This window comes from Solanum verrucosum, unplaced genomic scaffold (assembly GCF_900185275.1).
Source record: "Solanum verrucosum unplaced genomic scaffold, falcon-dt-bn FXZP01000261.1, whole genome shotgun sequence".
In the NCBI taxonomy this organism is placed as follows: domain Eukaryota; kingdom Viridiplantae; phylum Streptophyta; class Magnoliopsida; order Solanales; family Solanaceae; genus Solanum; species Solanum verrucosum.
Genome location: NW_026019969.1, coordinates 11687213 through 11707476, shown reverse-complemented (window position 1 = coordinate 11707476; position 20264 = coordinate 11687213). Strand labels below are relative to the sequence as shown.

General features: G+C 32.8%; 1 protein-coding gene across 2 annotated transcripts in view; it reads right to left on the bottom strand.

The window, feature by feature from the left end:
• LOC125816501 (serine/threonine-protein kinase TOR) overlaps positions 1 to 12853 on the bottom strand; it is a 34999-nt gene extending 22146 nt beyond the window's left edge. Inside the window, exons 1-14 of one of the 2 annotated variants that reach the window (XM_049496112.1) lie at positions 12627 to 12853; positions 11135 to 11473; positions 10989 to 11063; positions 9830 to 10002; positions 9625 to 9723; positions 7905 to 8064; positions 7633 to 7776; positions 4621 to 4790; positions 4329 to 4533; positions 4059 to 4253; positions 2428 to 2580; positions 560 to 681; positions 368 to 470; positions 199 to 294 (exon numbers count right to left, since the gene is read on the bottom strand). In XM_049496112.1, the coding sequence (XP_049352069.1) occupies positions 199 to 294; positions 368 to 470; positions 560 to 681; positions 2428 to 2580; positions 4059 to 4253; positions 4329 to 4533; positions 4621 to 4790; positions 7633 to 7776; positions 7905 to 8064; positions 9625 to 9723; positions 9830 to 10002; positions 10989 to 11063; positions 11135 to 11473; positions 12627 to 12737 (2145 nt within the window). In that variant the 5' untranslated portion in view covers positions 12738 to 12853. The remainder of the gene's footprint in view (positions 1 to 198; positions 295 to 367; positions 471 to 559; positions 682 to 2427; positions 2581 to 4058; positions 4254 to 4328; positions 4534 to 4620; positions 4791 to 7632; positions 7777 to 7904; positions 8065 to 9624; positions 9724 to 9829; positions 10003 to 10988; positions 11064 to 11134; positions 11474 to 12626) is intronic. The other variant, XM_049496113.1, reaches the window with a different exon arrangement.
• Between the last annotated feature and the right edge of the window lie 7411 nt (positions 12854 to 20264).

Sequence of the window (20264 nt, the reverse complement as noted above, 5' to 3'; positions counted from 1 at the left end):
CGCACCCCTGTCAGAGGAGAACTAATCCTCTTTTTCTACGATAACTTCATTTACAGTATCACTTAAAAGAGCATTTTACAGTATTAAATTTGTAAGGAGCCAGGAGAAGAAACAGTACACAATAGAAACACACTAAGCATCTCTAGACAGTGCTGCATGAGAGATTAGGGTGATCATCATTATGAAGAGGCTACATACCACTCTTGCGAGATCTCCAACAGTCACTAGGACTCCACTAATAATGCCACTATTTGCATTGACCCCTGTGCCCTCACAAAGTTTCGCAACAAGAGCCTGAAATAAATGGTATTAACAAAAGCAAAAGGGAAGAAAAATGGCACAGCACATATAAGTATAAATTCTGGACCTTGTGTATAGGAGTAACGTATGGAAGAACTAAGCGTTCACAATTGCGAATCAAGCAACCCAATAACTTTGCACTCTCTTCTTTACACTTATTGTCTGCACTGCTAACAGGGTAAGATATGTAAACATAACAAGCTTCAAGCAGATCAAAAAGGAAGTAGACTCTTTCCACTATCAAAGACCATATGAAAACCTTTGTTCTAGGTAAGTTAACAGCTGAATAAGATGGCGACGAAGTGCTGGTAGAACATATGCTGGATTCTTTTCAGATAATCTGCCAGCTAGTGAAATTGCATACTCACGAACTTCAAAATCCTGGAAATATAAATAAAAAACATAAGCATAGTAAGAACACATGGTTTAAGGAGAAGGAGACAAGGCAGTACATGTCCTAACTCCTAATAAAAACACATAAAAGTACACATTTTGCTGCATCAACACTTAAAAAAAGAATCAGATATTCAAAAAATAAACAGGCTGGACTTTTTCGCAGTTTTAGAAGTTAGGTTATTAGAATATTTTCCTCTTGTGTACAATCTCTATGTTTATGCTTCTTAGCCAAAAACTACTCCTTGAGAATATTTTGATAACAGAGGTGTTATGGCCAGCTTGCTCGCACCTTGAACATTCCACCAGGTTACAGGGTACCTGATACCTCCCATCAACACAAGTTCTGGATAACTCTGACCACCAACCCCTAGGGCAGATGGGAGAAAATCACCTTGTAGCATTTTTTGTCTTGCAAGTCCATGATGTCCAAGGTTTTCACCTACTTCATTGACCGCTTAGCCACACCTTTGGGTGCAAAACTACTCCTTGAAATTTGCACATACACAATGCCCATTTATACTCCAAAAAATTTAATTAATCGACGTGACCCCTTCTCATTAAATGGAAACCTTTCATCTCCACCAGTTAAAATTATGTTACTTTACTCTCTCCTTATTCTTTTTTCAAAAAGGAACAATATAGGGCTTAAGATTTAGGGTTGTTTGCTCTCATCTCACTCTCCTTTTTCCTTTTTCTTTTTTTATGAAGTAAAGTAATTTCATTAAATATAGAAAATCTCCCGTATACAATAAGTATAACAACATAAAATAGAGAACCTACACAATAATATGGTTCTATACAAATAGTGCCAGATCTTCTGTACAGATAAGGATAGTCATTGTTGCTCTCTCTCACTTTATACTCCCCTCCCTAAGATGTTTGTCACACAATATTTAACTAAAGGTAATAATACCAAATTTTTACCATGCCTACAAACATAACAATTTAATAGACAAAACTAACAAGGGAGTCAAGAAGCACTCTAGAGATTATATATGCACAACAAGTTTAGTTCTTTCTTACAAAAGAATGTAAAATGAGACTAGAAGAGGATGCAAGCAATTCAGATATCTAAATGAAGATCTAATTCAAACAAGGACTTTAGTTGCTCTATAGTCCGCACTTCTACAATGACTTCCAAACAAGGCCTTCAGTTAGCTCATTCAGTCAACTTTGTTGACATTCTTCTCATTGCTAAAACCCAAGGAACAAAAAAAATATTCACTTTCCTCAAGTAGCAAAAATATGCATTTTATATGTTTCCTATATAAAATCCATCTTCTAACAAAAAATGTCTAAAGGAAAGTACACCACTAGAATACTTCCTATTCAACTACATAAAGTTCAAAAGAAAGAAGAGAGCAAACATATAGGATTCTTCTGGAAAGAAAACATGGAAGATTTTGACTGCGAAAGCTTGCAATATTAACAACGGTTGCAAAATGAATGGCCGAGTTTATAAGACCGCGTACTAGTTTATCCATAAGTTCTTAAGACCATGGATGTTACTCCCCTTGCTTTCTCCAAATAAATAAATTAAATGACCATGAGAAAGTGAATTTTCTCTCCACTCTGGCATTTTAATCTTTTTTCTATTTTGGGAACTGAACAAGGATCTAGATTGTTTTATACATGTACTGAGACATATAACACTAGCATCATCAAAGTAGACATTTACAACACATTGAAGAGATCGTCATGAATAACTACAAAAGCACGTGAATTAAGTACCTCGTCATTTAAAGTGGCAAATATAGCTGTCAAACTATCAGCCTGAGCCAGAAACTCATCGAATCCTCCATCCGCATAAAGAGAGGAAAATATAGAATGCCGAACAGTAACATCAGCATCAGCAACAGCGGCAATGAGAAGTTTTTGAACAATCTGTAGAAAAGTAATTCAGTTAAAAAGGAATCATAATCACCATGTAAAACCCAGAAACAAAAACCTTCATATTCATAATGTCAAGAAGTACTTATCAACCAAGTGGAAAAGACACCTTAGCATGAGAAGCTGCTAAGTTTTGATGACAGTTTTCTGGAGATTTATTTCTGCGACAAGATTTTTAATCACTAAGGATATAAGATTACCTAGTGAAATGACCTCAATGGCCAGTTGATAATAGAAGTTTTGGCCATACCAATATTGCTGGAAATTTTTAGTTTCAACTCTCATCACCACACTCTTGGCCACATTAAATATGAGACCACAAACACGTACAGCGAACTAATAAGTTACGCTACAAAAATACATCATAAAGAGAGAAATAAAATGGTACAATCCAGGAACTTGAGACTCCACCACAAAGCACATGCCCACATATCTCAGACTTCACAGTCAACTACTCTGAATTGAATTATAGATATAGAGGACTTTTGGAGATTATATTAGTCTCAAAAGGACTCAATTTAATCTATTGAACTAATTTCTCTCAAAGGTTTAGTACTAAACCAAGATTCTAGGCTAATCAAAGAAAAAGCCTTGGCATTTGATGCACAAAGCTATCTAGTTTCTTCTTCTTGTTTCCTGAAAAGCCAACCCTTGAAGATCCTTTTTAAATCACTCGACCAGTTCAGTAAGAAAGTGCAAAAAAAGAAAGGAGTACCAACAGATTACTGTCAATTCCCCTTGCCTAAACCACATTGTAATCCTATTGTGACAAAGTAAAGAGTGTAATGTAAATTGAAATCACATGTAACCAAAAAAAAAATTGCTTTGGTTTTTGAGAAGGTAACAGAAATATGTTACAAATTATGAAAAAGAATATAAGCATATGACACTGGAAAATGCTTGATCCAGTAATGGGATCAAGAAAGAGACAAAAGAGTAATAAAATGGTTTACAACATACTATACAAATACTACTGACCAATTAAAACAATTCAGGAGATTTTTCGGAATGGAGGAAGTATTTAACAAGTGCAAACTTGGGACTTTTTTTTGAAACTGGTAACTTCGCAAACTTGAGACTTGGTCGACCAATGAAAAGAAAGTAGGATAATTTGTGGGATGACAAGAGTAAGCAACATATGCTAAACTTGGGACCCAGTCCAACAACTAAAAGCTTAATCTCTATAGCATGCATCCAAAAATCAATGCACCAACAAAATATTTTCTTGGTGTGTCGGTGAAAAACAAAACAGGGATACCTGCAACCTCTTCAAGAGGATAAACCGTCTGAGAGATTAATATAGAAATTGTATTACTGTGCCACTCCTAAAAGGCTAAAACTGAATTATACATCCTTATACAGATATTAGGACAAGGGTGCTCTTTACAGGCACATATTTGAGTAATCAGATAATTACTAATTGATAAACCAGTGAAATATATAATACCAAGAGAAACTTTTCAGAAGCAAACCTCTTCAACAAGTCGACGTCGCTTTCCACTAGCGCGATTGATTCTACTAGGACTAAACTGGGTAGAAGACATCGCCAAAAAAGAATTTGCTATTAGTTTGCAGCAACACAGCGCAGCATCCTTCCGTGTAGCTCCATCCTCATCTTCTAAATATACAACAACAGACTCCCTTGCAAACTCAAGAAGATCATGGCCCTGTTACCCCAAATCCACTATCAAACTAAACTGTCAAGAAAGGAAATAAAGTGCACAAAAATATAGACGGCAAACCTTGAAATTAAAACGAGCAAGAGTTTGCAAAGCAAGTTGTACTAACGCAGAACCACTCAGTTCTGGAACTTGGGGGGTAACTGTAGCAAGATGCCCTCGACTCAAAGCAGCTGATTGTCTTGACATTGCATGATGAGATCTTGAAAGGATTGCTGATATACATTCAAGCAGCCGATTCTGAATGGTCGGCAACAAAGGTGGAATGCTGAAACAGAAAATACACATGTTACACTTGAGCAACACCACACAAAAGAACCAGTTCATGAAAGTTCTAGTCAAACTCAGGGAGAACCTTTCAGTTAGTAACTCCAACGAATCCACCAGTGTTACGGAAAGCCCAGCAGAAAACATAGGATCCAAGAGACCACGAACATGAGGCTCCATGGTTGGTCCCATTGCTTTAGCAATATTTCCAACACATGCAAGAGCCTCAAGTGAGGGTCTGCCTCTACGGGGAGCAATCTGAGAGAAACACATTTCACCTGTCAGGGTTATTGCTTCACGCATATACATGTTACAGAAAGAACCTACAACACAAATGTGGAATGCTGCGACACAGAAAATACATATGTTACCCTTGAGCAACACTACACAAGCACCAGTTCGTGAAAATTCTGCTCCAACTCAGAGAGAACCTTTCAGTTATTTATAACTTCTTTTTATATAATGAACACAGAAAAGATAACTTCCCAATAAAAGAACTGGAAACAGTACCGCAAGTACATCTGCAAGATCAAGAAGTCCGGAGGAATGGAAGCTTTGCCTTATAAGCAGACTGCTTAAGTTATCCACTTAGTTTATTTAAACCTATGATTCTAGCCGACCTCATTTGTTTCATTAAGATTAAGATGTCTGAATCTGAATGCGCATCCGAATATTAAGATGTATATTAAGATTTAGAGATCTGAATACACACCTGAATATTAAGATATTACATTAAGATCAGAATGTTAGAATGTTAAATCGATAAGACGGTTTTTTTTTCAACATTTGAATGTACAAAAAATAATAAATACAATATTCAAATAAGATACTAAATTGATCTAATATTATATCAATAAAATATTTTAAAATTTGTATATGGCAATTGATGGTGGTAATGATTAACGATGGTGATTGTGTGTCAATTTGGGATAGTGTTGACTGATAATGGTGGTTGTGGGTAGTATCATATGGTATAGTGGTTGGTAGTAGTAATTAACCATAGATGGAGGTGGCGACTAATAATTAGAAGTGGAGTGATATCGATAGCTAACAGTGGTGAATGATGATGGCAACTAGGTTGAAACGGTGGTTGTGGGTGGTGGGTGAAAGTAGATGGAGTCTGTCATCTTTGTTCTTAATGACATTAATCATACAGACCCATTAAGTGGTTGTAAAATAAGAAAAACAAATGCACTTAATGATTAGGATTCAGGCATTGAAAACAAAAGACTTCATGAGATTAAGACTAAGACCTTCATTAAGTGCAAATAAATGAGACCTTACTTTTGATCGTATAGTAGAATTTGAGGATACAAAAATAACATCCAAAATTCAAATATCAAAGAACTCTGGAGACTGTATACATCGGAAAAATTTTGCTTTCTTACCTTCTTGTACCCTACTCCAATTCCGGTAAACTCACTTCATCGGAATCACCTTTTCTTCTTATCCTGTAAATCTTCCTCTTATATATCTTGCCGGAAGGAGAATAGAATCTATTTCAGATTACGGGGGGCCTATGACCTAACAGAAACCAAATCAACATCTGGAATCTGGTATTAATGGGTGGAGAGTGTCAGTCTTATATGAGAAGGATGACCTTAAGCAGAGGACCTCTGGTGTGGTTGTGCGGAAGATTAAAGGAGGCATCAGATCCATCCACATACATTTATTGCTCTTTAAAATTCAATAAATATTGCGTTTTCTAAAAGAATGATGACCGATTTGGATTCTTCAGCAACTGCAATGATCGAAATAAATATGCAATATTTATAGTCATCAAAATAAATATTGCATATTTATTTCAATCTTTGCAGTTACTGAAGAATACAAATTGGTCATCATTCTTCCAGAAAACGCATTTACTGAAGCTTGGGAGAGACTAAAAGAAAATTGAAAATTTTCTTAATAAGCTACTGGAGAAACAAAATTCAATTACAACAAAGGATAAGTGTAACTGGGGAGAAAGAGATGAGGGGAGTTACAAAGATGTGATACACAAGAACAAATGGGCAGCACTTGAACATCCTAACAAAACAGATTGAACAGCAAAAGAAATTATCGTGACAAAGATCCTCTGAGAAGAAGCCTGGTAGGCAGCTTTCCGTGATGCGACGAGATCCCCACTGGCAACGATGTCAGAAGTTGGACTCAAAATACTTGGAAAGGTATCTATAACCTTTTCTTTATAAGGTAACATTTGTATTGATTCCAAAGGAAAAAACATGAAGGTTAAAATTACAAGCTACATCTAGGCTTGGTTAGCAAAAGTATAAAATCTATAGGGACTCTAAAAATTGACCGGCTGGCTAATCAGAACAATTGGGTCAGAGATTTCAGAATAGGCAATCACTCAAGGGAGGAATTACAGATACGTCACTTGTTGTATGCAGATGATACTGTTATATTCTGTGAGGCTAAGGCAGGACAACTTAGCTACATCAGAGTGGTGTTAGTAGTCTTTTAGGTTGTTTCTGGTCTAGCTATCAACGGGTGAAAGAGTAGTATTTTCCCAGTAAAGAAAGTACCACAAATATAGAGTTTGGCCAACAGTCTAGGGTGCAGAATTGAGAATTTCCCAACTACTTATCTAGGCATGCCACTGAGTAATAGTCATAGAGAGTTGGAAATTTGGGAAGGGATTGTGGAAAAGACATAGATGAAACTAGCCAATTGGAAAGCTCAGTATATATATCTTGGTGACAGCCTGGCAGGATCACTCTAATCAACTCGGTCCTGGATTCTTTACCAACTTATGTAATGTCTGTGTTCCCCATTCCTTCTAGGGTGGAAGAAAGACTAGATAAGTTGGAAGATAATACCATCATTTATATGGTGGTTAATTTGGAAAAAGAAACAATACACGTTTTGAGGATATTACCAATCCTGTTCTGAGGTGTAGTAGTAGATGAACGGTGAGTAGATTTTATAGGTGCTTTTATGAGTATTTAGCTTTTCCTTCTTCTGTTTTTACTCTTCCTTGTTTAATTTTTGGGCACATCTTTTAAAGGTTGCTAGCATAGCCTTAATGTTGAGGAATACAACATTACCTTTATCAACAACAAAAAACAGTACATCTGCAATGACATATATAACATACCGCATCACGCAAGTGAGAGGTTATTGTCGGCAAATAGTTGATGAGTTCACCATCCAGAGCACCTGCCATCTCCCCCAGAGCAATGAACCCACTGGCACGTTCTGCAGGTATTTTAAGGACATGAAGTATATGATTCATGCATATCTGTAGAAGTAAAATCAACAAACTTGAGGTTACAGTAGTCAACATTGAAGATGCAATTCTCATTCATCTAAATTTTCCAGTTAGTAAAAGCAGATTAAATCACTAAAATGAAGTTAAAAGTCACAAACCGTTAAATAGTTAGTCACAAATCGATCACGCAGGAAATGGGCGATTCGAGGAAGTAAAGAAGTTATGCTGAGGCGAACTAGGCGATCTCGGTGCTCCAGGTATCTTAGAACAATTTCAGCAACCTCCCTGTATCTTGACATCATGAACTCCCCTGTGTTCCTGCACATTTTTGATGATAAACTAGCTCTTATCATATCACAAGCAGAGATAATAGTGGGTCCAATTCCCATAGCATGTGATGTGAGCATATTACATTATTCTTTGTGAAGGAGACAAAAACAAAAAACACATAAACGTGTGAAACTAGAGTAGTCATGGAACATATTAGCATAACTACATACATGGCTATACAGCAAAGAAAAACTGTCCTCCAATAGCTAGCAGAGGTACCTCGATCACCGCCCTCTTCATGCAGCCATCCATCACCTATGAACCTTCCCTTCACCCCACTAGCACCTCAGAGACAAGCAAACTGCTCCGTCACAAACCAACAACTATCCTAGAATCTTTTTGACTTAGAAAGTTTTTACCTTTTCCCAAAAGTATTTTCAAAACATTGTTTGGTTATGCATTGGAATGATTTTTTGGTTAGTTTTTAAAGATGAGTTTTTCAAGTTTGAAATTAGTGAATGTTTTTTTCAACTCATTGAACTTCAACTTTTTGCAAGTGAGATACATGTCCAAATACAACATCAACTTCAAAGACTTATTTTTAAAGTTCCAATCAAATGTATATCCAATCGCCTACTTAATCAGTTGGGACATACATCTAATATCTCATGTTAACTACTGTACCCAGGATCTTTCAAGATTAAGAGTACCAATAGCTAAGAAGTAACACAAACTCTAAAGAGAAAAGACACTCCAGTTACTTTGAAGTTCTATAAATTCTTTAAACTTATTCCTTCTTTTTATTTCTGATAAGTAGACTTTTGAAACTAGTCATGGTGGACAAGTTTACGGCCTTTCATAGTACTGAAAGGAAGAACACTAACCCGCGCCTGTTCTGAAGGGCATTATACCCACGTCCCACCATACTGAAATTGCTAGAAGTACGAATAGTATTTGCAACAACGTAACAAGACAATATCTTTAAAAATTTGACCACATAATCCAAGCTCAACAGAGGATGCTGTCAATATACACCATCAACTAACGAAAACTGATAAAAGAGATACCAGTCAATGCCAAAAAGAAATATCTTCTATAAATGACTGAAACCCCCAGGTAGCCCCACAGATATAATCAATCTATAGATCACAAATGCATTCTAGATTCAATTGCTAATAAGAACAAGTAGGTAGTAGACACCTTTTGGTATATGGTTTGTATCCGGGAGTTCTTTCCCTCATTATAGGTAGTAGACATTTTCACCCAAAACACACATGTAATTTCGTCAGCCTTATGGTACTTAAGTCCTCATGATATAACCAGAGATTTTAAGCTAGCATTCACCCATAGATTTGGTCTAAATTTGGAAAAATTATTTTCAAAAAAATTTAAAGTTCTGCGTTTTAGGGACTTCCATTTACAAAACTTCAATTTTTTTCAAGCAAAATGCATGTCCAAAAATCACAACTTCAAAATCTCTAGCCAAAACGGGAGATAGTATCCAGTTTCTCAGACATTCAGCAGATCACAGCAATTTAACACAGCACAAGAGATGTGAAATATTTTCCTACAATGAAATAAATAATGTGATGCAATTTGATAGCAAACCTTAGCAGCTCCCCGACTGCGAGAAGAGATCCATGTATACTATGAACAGGCGCATTTCTCCCCAATCCATCTTGGGTAGCCTCAAACATTCGATAATACCTGTTGGAACCGCCAATTTAAGAGTAGATGCCTTGGATCAAGAAATTTGTGACTTGATGAAATTTTCTGAAAAACTACAAGGGAGGAGAGAGAAGTAGGCATATACCACTGAACACGCCATCGTGTCTCACGCTTTTCAATAACACGAAGGCAGGCACGCAATGCCTCAACAGCCTTCTCCCGGACAGCCAACGTCGGATCCCTCAGAGCAACCCAAATAGCATCCACAAACTCCGGCACGTGAACATTGAAGACGGTTGAAGCATTTTCTGCCATTTCCTAAATTTTAAAGATAGAGATTGAAACAGGGACAGCATCAGCAAGTACATAGCTCATATATGGAATTGGAATTCAATATGCTATGTAGTGGATGATAGGGGGGAGACCTGAGAATTGTTGGGGGGGGATCAGTTAGGCTGAAATATAGATGTATGTTTTTGCTTAATCTTTTAGGGAAACATGAAAAATGCAAATCATGTGAATGACACATGCTTGACGTACTTAGTTCGTATTGTTAATAAATTACCTTACCTACCAACAAATAAAGACAGAGAATTTGGGGAGGCCTGGACTATTAAGAAACTCCTAACTACCGATTAGACACTTGAGAATTAATGGGTGGTCTTCTGTTTCTATTTAACAGTTGGATATGATTGAATTATGTAGAAATAATGACTTCTTCAGTAACTATATTACTAGACAGATTAAAAATCTCTAAAGTAGTAGAAAAATATTTATTTTTTTAAATTGAAAGTAGCAGAAAAATATTTGGCTAGAAATACTTTCAGTTACTGATTAAAACAGAATTTCATTTAAATAACCTACTCTTCAGCAAAGTACATATATATTTGAATATTGACATGATTACCTCCCCAATTGATCAACATTATTTGTCTATTGTTTACTTACATGGATGCTACAATATGTGTTTAGCATTTATATAAGGAAATGTTGTTGACAAGCTACAACATAAAGATGTTTATTTAAAATAATATAAGAATGACAACCACATTTCTATGGTATGAACTATTTCACTCTTCATTCGGTAATAATAGAAGAAGAAAAAAACACTAGTTAACCTTTAGGATACAATTCTAATAATAGCAAATATTTTGTATTCAGTTTTGACAAATTCTAGCAGTCAAGTCTTATAGCATCTATGGTTTAACTCAAAGTTTTCTCATCACATAAGGATGAAAGAAATAAAACCCAGCTTTAAAGTTTCCGCTTATACAACAAATCATGAAGAAACATGTTAATTATACCTTCAATATTAAGACAGCAGCAAAGCGACGATACTCAATTCTTTCACCACGGAGCCATTCTAATGCAACTTTTACCTGCAAATACAACAGAATTGAGATCCTGATGTCAGACAATCAAGTCTCTGAAGTATCACAATGTTACACACCTGACGTTCCACTTCATCTGCAGTCATTGCACCACCAGATCTAGCTAGGTGACCAAGAACTTTACTAGCAAGGACCAAGATTTCAGGATCACGCTTTGTTTCAAAAGCAACGCGCATGTAATTGGAGAATTTTGCCACTTTTGATGCATTTTCGCTGATGGTGACATCTATTAGCTCGTCAATAGCCCTCAATGCTCCCAGGTTTTCAGAAACTTCATTACTATCAAGAAATGTGGTAATGCGTTCATATAGATGATCCATAAAACGAGCAAAAGCTTCTCCACTAAGATCACGAGCTTCTTCCTCTACAAGCCGCCTCAAAGTCAATGCAGCCCCATCCTACCAGAGAGAATAAAATAAGATTTCTGGCATGGTTAAAAAGTAACTCAAGTATTTAAAACAGAACTTTGGAAGAGGGAACTGGGAAGAATGGAAAGAGGCAGAGAGAGAGCATCCAATAGCATTCACACTCAAACAGCAAAAACAGCAACATTCGGCAAAAACAGAATGCTATATGATTAAGACAGAAACCCACGTCAAAAGGCTGCTCTGCTAACCCTTCAATAGAAAAATAAATCAGGAAAAGTGAATGAAAACACACAAAAACAAAACTTGGTATTCACATAATTATTCAAACCAAAAAGTTCACTAACATGATTGATATAAATTTAAAACCGGACCTACCCATCTCTCTTGATTGATGGAGGGGAAAGTAAATAAGCATAATTAACAGGAAGCATATAACAGGAATCTTGTATACAAAACAGTGATCAGTCATTTCTATGTCGTGTCGTGATACCAAACTGGATTTTAAAAAACATATATAAACCCACAATAATAATAAAAGATGTGTTAGATAAAAATAGCCATCCTCCGATCCACCTGGCTTTCCTTCTACGGCTGAAACAGAAGAAAGACTTTAGGAGTATATCTGCTGGTCTTCTTCCACACAATTCAGTAAAAATAAATGTGCCCAAAAGAAAAGTGTATCATTCTGCTTTCTTTCTATTTCAATCTCTTTTTAATCAAGAAAAGAACTCTTTATCAAAAAAATAATCAAGAAAAGAACTCAAGATATACCAAAAACTAAAATCTTAAACAGTCTTATGTACTTCATTAATTTCCCTCGGTCCTAAGAAAATCAAAATCATGTCTGGTTCCACTTCCTCACCAATTCAACAAATGTAACAGCACAGCACCAAAATAAAGAAAAGAACTCTTTATCCAAGACTTCCTGTTAAATTGAGAAAGAAAAAATCAAGAAAAGAACTTTTTATCAAAAAAAAAAAATCAAGAAAACAACTCAAGATGTACCAAGAACTAAAATCTTGAACAGTCCTCAATTCCTAAGACAATCAAAATCATGTCTTGTTCCACTTCCTCACCAATTCAACAAATGACTAAAGAACAACATCAAGATTCCCTTTACTGCTCCAACTCCACAATTTTCAACAAAAATAAAAATTGAAAGAAAGAGAAGAAATCAAAGAACCTTAGGATTGCCTCTTGAGCATAAGTCAGCAAGAACTCTATTGAGAGCATCGATATTTCCGGCACCGGTGGTTGCAACTGGATAACGGATCGCCTGAACGGTGGTAGCCATGTTTTCAACACTCTACAACATACACGCAGTACCAAAACCTAACACGATCAAAAGAACATTTTTTTTGTGATTCACTATGTACAAGAGAAATTGTAGATACGCATTTGTATTTGTAAAGAGAGAGAGAGACAGTGAGCTTCAGGAGAAAGAAGAAGCCCTCTTTAACGTTAAAAAGGAAAAAAACCCTTTCGCCTATGCTTTGCCCACTGTGATTTTATTACAACTGGGTATTGGGCTTGTGGGCGCAACACTAATATACTCCTTTGTTACTATTTTCTTGTTTTTTTCAATCAAAATATTTAATAATAATATCTATTTTATAAAAAGAAAATATCATAGAACTAAAATGCAGAAAAAAATATTGTAATTTTGCCTAAAAAAAATTCAATGATATTATGTATTATATATTTATTAATGATATTTTGACAAATGAAAAAAAAAATTACATGAAAAAAATATATATTGACAGACAGGATAGTACAGATCATGTGAGTGTGTATTTGTCGTTTATTTACTGTACTGATATTTGACAGATATAAGAAAAGATTATGTTAGATAAGTTGTCACGTGAAAATGGTTGTATTGGTTAATGCAGATGAACAAAATTTGTCGAGGAAGTCACGAGATAAAACGGGTAGTTACGTGATCAAGAATAACGTGCTGACAATGTGTCGTTTAGTAATATTTATTAATAATAATTTGATAGATGAAAAGAAAATATTTACATGAAAAAAATATATATTGACAGACAAGATATTACAGATCATGTGAGTGTGTATTTGTCGTTTATTTACTGTACTGGTATTTGAGAGATATAAGAAAAGATTATGTCAGATAAGTATGTTGTCACGTGAAAATGGTTGTATTGGTTAATGCAGATGAACAAATTTTGTCGAGGAAGTCACACGAGATAAAACGGGTAGTTACGTGATCAAGAATAACGTGCTGACAATGTGTCATTTAGTAATATTTATTAATGATATTTTGATAGATGAAAAAAAAATATTTACATGAAAAAATATATATATTGACAGAGAGGATATTACATAACATGTGAGTGTGTATTGTCATTTATTTACTGCACTCGTATATGACAGATATAAGAAAAAATTATGTCTGATAAGTTGTCACGTGAAAATGGTTATATTGGTTAATGCAAATGAACAAATTTTGTCGAGGAAGTCACACGAGATAAAACTGGTAGTTACGTGATCAAGAATAATGTGTTGACAATGTGTCGTTTAGTAATATTTATTAATGATAATTTGATAGATGAAAAGAAAATATTTACATGAAAAAAATATGTATTGACAGACAAGATATTACAGATCATGTGAGTGTGTATTTGTCGTTTATTTATTGTACTGATATTTGACAGATATAAGAAAAGATTATGTCAGATAAGTTGTCACGTGAAAATGGTTATATTGGTTAATGCAGATGAACAAGTTTTGTCGAGGAAGTCACACGAGATAAAACTGACAGTTGCGTGATCAAGAATAACGTGCTAACAATGTGTCATTTAGTAATATTTATTAATGATATTTTGATAAATGAAAAGAAAATACTTACATGGAAAAAAAAATTGACAAACAAGATATTACAGATCATGTGAGTGTGTATTGTCGTTTATTTACTATATTGGTATTTGACAGATATAAGAAAAGATTTTGTCAGATAAGTTGTCACGTGAAAATGGTTATATTGGTTAATGCAGATGAACAAATTTTGTCGAGGAAGTCACACGAGATAAAACTGGTAGTTACGTGATCAAGAATAATGTGTTGACAATGTGTCGTTTAGTAATATTTATTAATGATAATTTGATAGATGAAAAGAAAATATTTACATGAAAAAAATATGTATTGACAGACAAGATATTACAGATCATGTGAGTGTGTATTTGTCGTTTATTTATTGTACTGATATTTGACAGATATAAGAAAAGATTATGTCAGATAAGTTGTCACGTGAAAATGGTTATATTGGTTAATGCAAATGAACAAGTTTTGTCGAGGAAGTCACACGAGATAAAACTGACAGTTGCGTGATCAAGAATAACGTGCTAACAATGTGTCATTTAGTAATATTTATTAATGATATTTTGATAAATGAAAAGAAAATACTTACATGGAAAAAAAAAATATTGACAAACAAGGTATTACAGATCATGTGAGTGTGTATTGTCGTTTATTTACTATATTGGTATTTGACAGATATAAGAAAAGATTTTGTCAGATAAGTTGTCACGTGAAAATGGTTATATTGGTTAATGCAGATGAACAAATTTTGTCGAGGAAGTCACACGAGATAAAACTGGCAGTTACGTGATCAAGAATAATGTGTTGACAATGTGTCGTTTAGTAATATTTATTAATGATAATTTGATAGATGAAAAGAAAATATTTACATGAAAAAAAAAAATATTGACAGACAGGATATTACATATCGTGTGAGTGTGTATTTGTCGTTTATTTACTGTACTGGTATTTGAGAGATATAAGAAAAGATTATGTCAGATAAGTATGTTGTCACGTGAAAATGGTTGTATTGGTTCATGCAGATGAACAAATTTTGTCGAGGAAGTCACACGAGATAAAACGGGTAGTTACGTGATCAAGAATAACGTGCTGACAATGTGTCATTTAGTAATATTTATTAATGATATTTTGGTAGATGAAAAAAATATATTTACATGAAAAAATATATATATTGACAGAGAGGGTATTACATAACATGTGAGTGTGTATTGTCATTTATTTACTGCACTCGTATTTGACAGATATAAGAAAAAATTATGTCTGATAAATTGTCACGTAAAAATGGCTATATTGTGTAATGCAAATGAACAAATTTTGTCAAGAAAGTCACACGAGATAAAATTGACAGTTACGTGATCAAGAATAACGTAATGACAATGTGTCGTTTAGTAAGGTGGGGTAATAATAGATAAGTGGAAAGAAAATATTCACCTGAAAGGATCAATTACCATATAATTTATCATAAGTCAAGTGGAAATGAACGTATTGGTTAATGGAAATAGATATTTTTTATTGGGGGATTCGCACGAGAAAAAACATGTTGATAGCTAAGCAATTACGAATCACGTGATAATGATATGTCGTTTAATGAGCTCGGTAATATTAGACAAGTGCAAAAAATGTACATACTCACACGAAAAAGATCAATCGTCAGACAATCTATCATAAGTTACGTGAAAATGAATGTATTGTTTAATAAGGTAGGGTAATATTTTCATTGGAGAAAAATATTCACACGAGAAAGATTTGTCGCCAGATAATTTATCACAAATCGTCTGATAATGAATGTGTCGTTTAATGATAATAGGGTTATATTTGTTAGGTAGAAAAAGAGTTTCACACAGAGAAAATATTTCGCCAAATAAGCTATTATGAGTCACGCGATAATGAATATGTGTCGTTAATTGATTGTGGGTGATATTTGATACTCCATCCATTCACTTTTATTTGTCACTTATTCTAAAATAGATTTTCTTTTATTACTTGTCACTTTTGATATATCAAGAAAAAATAATATTTTATTTTTCATGTTTTACCGTAAGCATTAAATACTTATTTTCCAAATCTTTTTTCAAGACATCATTTAATAGAGAATAACTTGGTAAAATACCTATATCAATAATTATTTTCTTAATGAGAATGCCAAGTTAAATTGTGACAAGTAAAAGTGAACGAAGGGAATAAATTGGAGAAAAATATTCACCAAAAAAATGGTCACATGATTAGTTATTATTAGTCAAATAATAATAAATGTGTCATTTAAGGAGGGTAGGGTTGAGTTAATTAGAATATTTGTTATTTGATTAGACAAAAATGGCTAATTAAAAGCTTGATTATCCTAAAATTTAATTTGTATGTAATATTTTTAAATCAATTTTATCGTACGAAAAGTCATGTCTTTTTTTTTTTAAAAAGCACAAAAAAATTCTTTACATTTTTCATTTACACTACTATAAAATTAATCGTATACATAACGTATGTTATTTTCTTTTATTTTAGTTGTCTCATTTCACGAGATGAATATTGTTATTATTATTTTAAATGCTTTTAAATTTTATGATGTATATTTAAATATATTCATAATATAATAAAATGTCTTTTAAATTTAGAACTAAACTCAATTATTAATAGAAGATAAAATTATTTTATTTTACATTATTAAAAAAAATGGACACCTCATAAGTTATTATTAGTCAAGTAATAATAAACGTGTCATTTAATAAAGGTAGGGTTGAGTTAATTAAAATATGTGTTATTTAATTGACTAAAATGACTAATTAAAGCTTAATTATCCTAAGAATTAATTTATATATGATATTTTAAAATCAATTTTATCATATGAAAAGCCATGTCTTTTTCTTAAAAGCACAAAAAAAAATATCTTCATTTTTTATTCACACTATTATAAAATCAAACGTGTACATAACTTGTGTTCTTTTCTTTTATTTTAGTTGTCTACATTTTACAGGATAAATATTATTATTGTTATTTATTTAAAAAATACTTTTAAATCTTATGATGTTAGTTTAAATATGTCCATGATATAATAAAATGTCTATTAAAGAAACCCGAAATTAATGGAAGATAAAAAAAAATTATTTTACATAATTCATAAAAAAAAATTAACCTTTAAAATGAAAGTGAAAGAATTGCTTTAGTATATTGATTTTGAATTATAATTTAAAATTAGGTTGAAATTTATTGACATTAAAAAATTTAACAATATTTTTATTCTAAGAAAAATCATAAGAACTATAATCAAGATAGTAAGTTGTTTGTTATTTGAAAATTTTAAGTTCTTAATTTGTTTCAAATGAGAATAAACTATGTCGATTATGATTTTACCGAATAATGTATTATGTAATTATTAACATATTTGACAAATGAAAAAGAAATAATCACATAAAAAGACTCATTATTAGATAAGTCATTATGATTTATGAATCACATAAATAATTTTGTCCACTATGATTTTATTATAATGAAAAAAGGTCAATGTGATTATGAATTCATCGCTTGATTACAATAATGATATTTGGGAGGTATAAGAAAATATACTCTGTCAGGCAAGTTGTCGCGTGAAAATGATTGTATTGATTAACGCAAATGAACAAATTCTAAAAGGGGGATTCGCATGAAAAAAATATGTTAACAGTTAGGCAATCACGAATAATGTGATGATGATATGTCATTTAGTAAGGTGGATAATATTAGACAAGTGGAAAGAAAGTATTCACACGAAAAAAGATCAATTGTCAGATAATTTATCATAAGTCATGTATGTTTGCAACAAATTTTAAAGTGATAGTAAATAAATTACAATCACAAAAAAAAACATGAGAAAACATAGTTTTAGTGATAAATGATGCAGTATAAATTTGTGCCTCCCTTGATCCTTATGATTGTTCTGTCTCATTTCTCCATGATTTGAGGGTTGTTAGTAACGTATATTTAAAACTAGGATGCTTTGGATTTGATCTCTTTATGAATATTTCATGAATTTGAGAATATTCGAGATACCTCTTAAAGGAAATATAGTACCCTTTATATAGGTATGAACTAGGGTGTATGGTTGAGTAGCTTCCAGGAATCCTAATGGGAATTGAACACACCTTATAGAGTCTCAACTCGAATTGAACACATCTTGTAGAGTTCCACAAAATTTCAATGTCTACAAATGCCCCCTGCTTCAAGGCTTGTCGGAGTGTAGACTTGATGAAACTAAAAAATGAGGCTTTAAGTACTCATTTTTCCACCTTTACACTTTTGTGACTTCAGATTTGCAGAAATGATTATGAGAGAAGAGATGAAGGGCAGCTTTGGTCTCACTGGCATGCCAATTTGTTTGCAACAAGTTTAGAGTGACAGAAAATAAATCACAATCACAAAAAAATGGAGAAACATAGTTTTATTGATAAACATTATGGGTACAAATCTATTCCTCCCTTGATTCTTCTGTCTCTTAAGATTTCTCTATGATTTGAGGGTTGTTATTGGCGTATTTTTCGAATAATGATGATTTAGATTTATATCTCTTTAGAAATATTTCATGAATTTGCAGAATATTCGAGATGCATCTTGAAGGGGATATAGTACCCTTTATATAGACATGAACTAGGGTTTAGGATCGAGTACCCTCCAGGAATTCTAATTGAAATCGAACACATCGTGTAGAAATCCACAAAATTTCAATCTCTACAACGTAAAAATGAATATGAAAACAAAAAAAATTGACCATGAGATTCACACGAGAAAAACAAATATTTATGGCTAGGCAATCACTAATAACGTAATAATGATACGTCATTTAAGGAGGTGGGATAATACTTGACAGGTGAAAAAAAATACTCACACAAAAAAGATCAACATAATCTATCATAAGTCACGTGAGAACTAATGTGCTGTTTAATGAGGTAGGGTTATATTTTTGTGGGAAAAAAATATTTACACGAGAAATATTTATCTTCAGGTAATCTATCACGAATTGTGTGATAATGAGTGTGTCATTTAATGTTATTAGGGTGATATTTGTAAGGTGCGGTAAAAGAATTTCACACACAAAAAAAATTATCGCTAGATAAGTTATTACGATTCACTAGATAACGAATATATGTCGTTTGATGAGTGTGGAGTAATATTTGATAGAAGAGAGAAAAATATTCACGCAAAAAGAATCGCCACCAAATAAGTTAGCATTAGTCAACTAATAATAAATGTGTCATTTAATAAGGGTGGAGTTGAGTTAAGTAGAGTATGCGTCATTTAATTAGATTAAAATAACAAATTAAAAGCTTAATTATCCTAAAATTTAGTCTGTATATGATATTTTTGAACCTACTTTATCATAGGAAAAGTCATGTTCTTTTATTTCCTTTTTTTTTTTGTTAGAAGTAATCTCTTTTATAAAAGAGCCCAAAAAAACGTGTGCATAATTTATGGAGTAGTTCTATCCTTTTATTTTAGTTGTCTTCATTCCGCTGAATACATATTATTATTATTTTAAAAATTGCTTTTAAACCTTATGATGTTAATTTGAATATGATCATGATATTATAAAAAAAATTGTAAATCTAGAAGACCAACTATTAATGGATGATAAAATTATTTGATTTTCCATAATTCGTGGAAATTTTTGACATTTCAAAATGAAAGTGAGGTTTGATATGTTGATTTTGAATTTCAATTTGAAGTTGGGTTAAAACATATTACGTGATATTGAATTTTTTAACAATATGTTTCTTCACATTTTTTTTTGCTTTTCTAAGAGCTAGAATCACATAAAAAGATTCATCACTAGATAAGTTATTATGAATCACATAAAGAATTTTGTCCACTATGATTTTATTATAACGGAAAAGGATCAATGTGATTGTGAATGTGAATTGTCGTTTTATTACACTAGTGGTATTTGAGAGATATAAGAAAAAATTCTTTGTCATGTAAGTTGTCACGTTGAAATGAGTATTGATTAATGAAAATGAAAAAA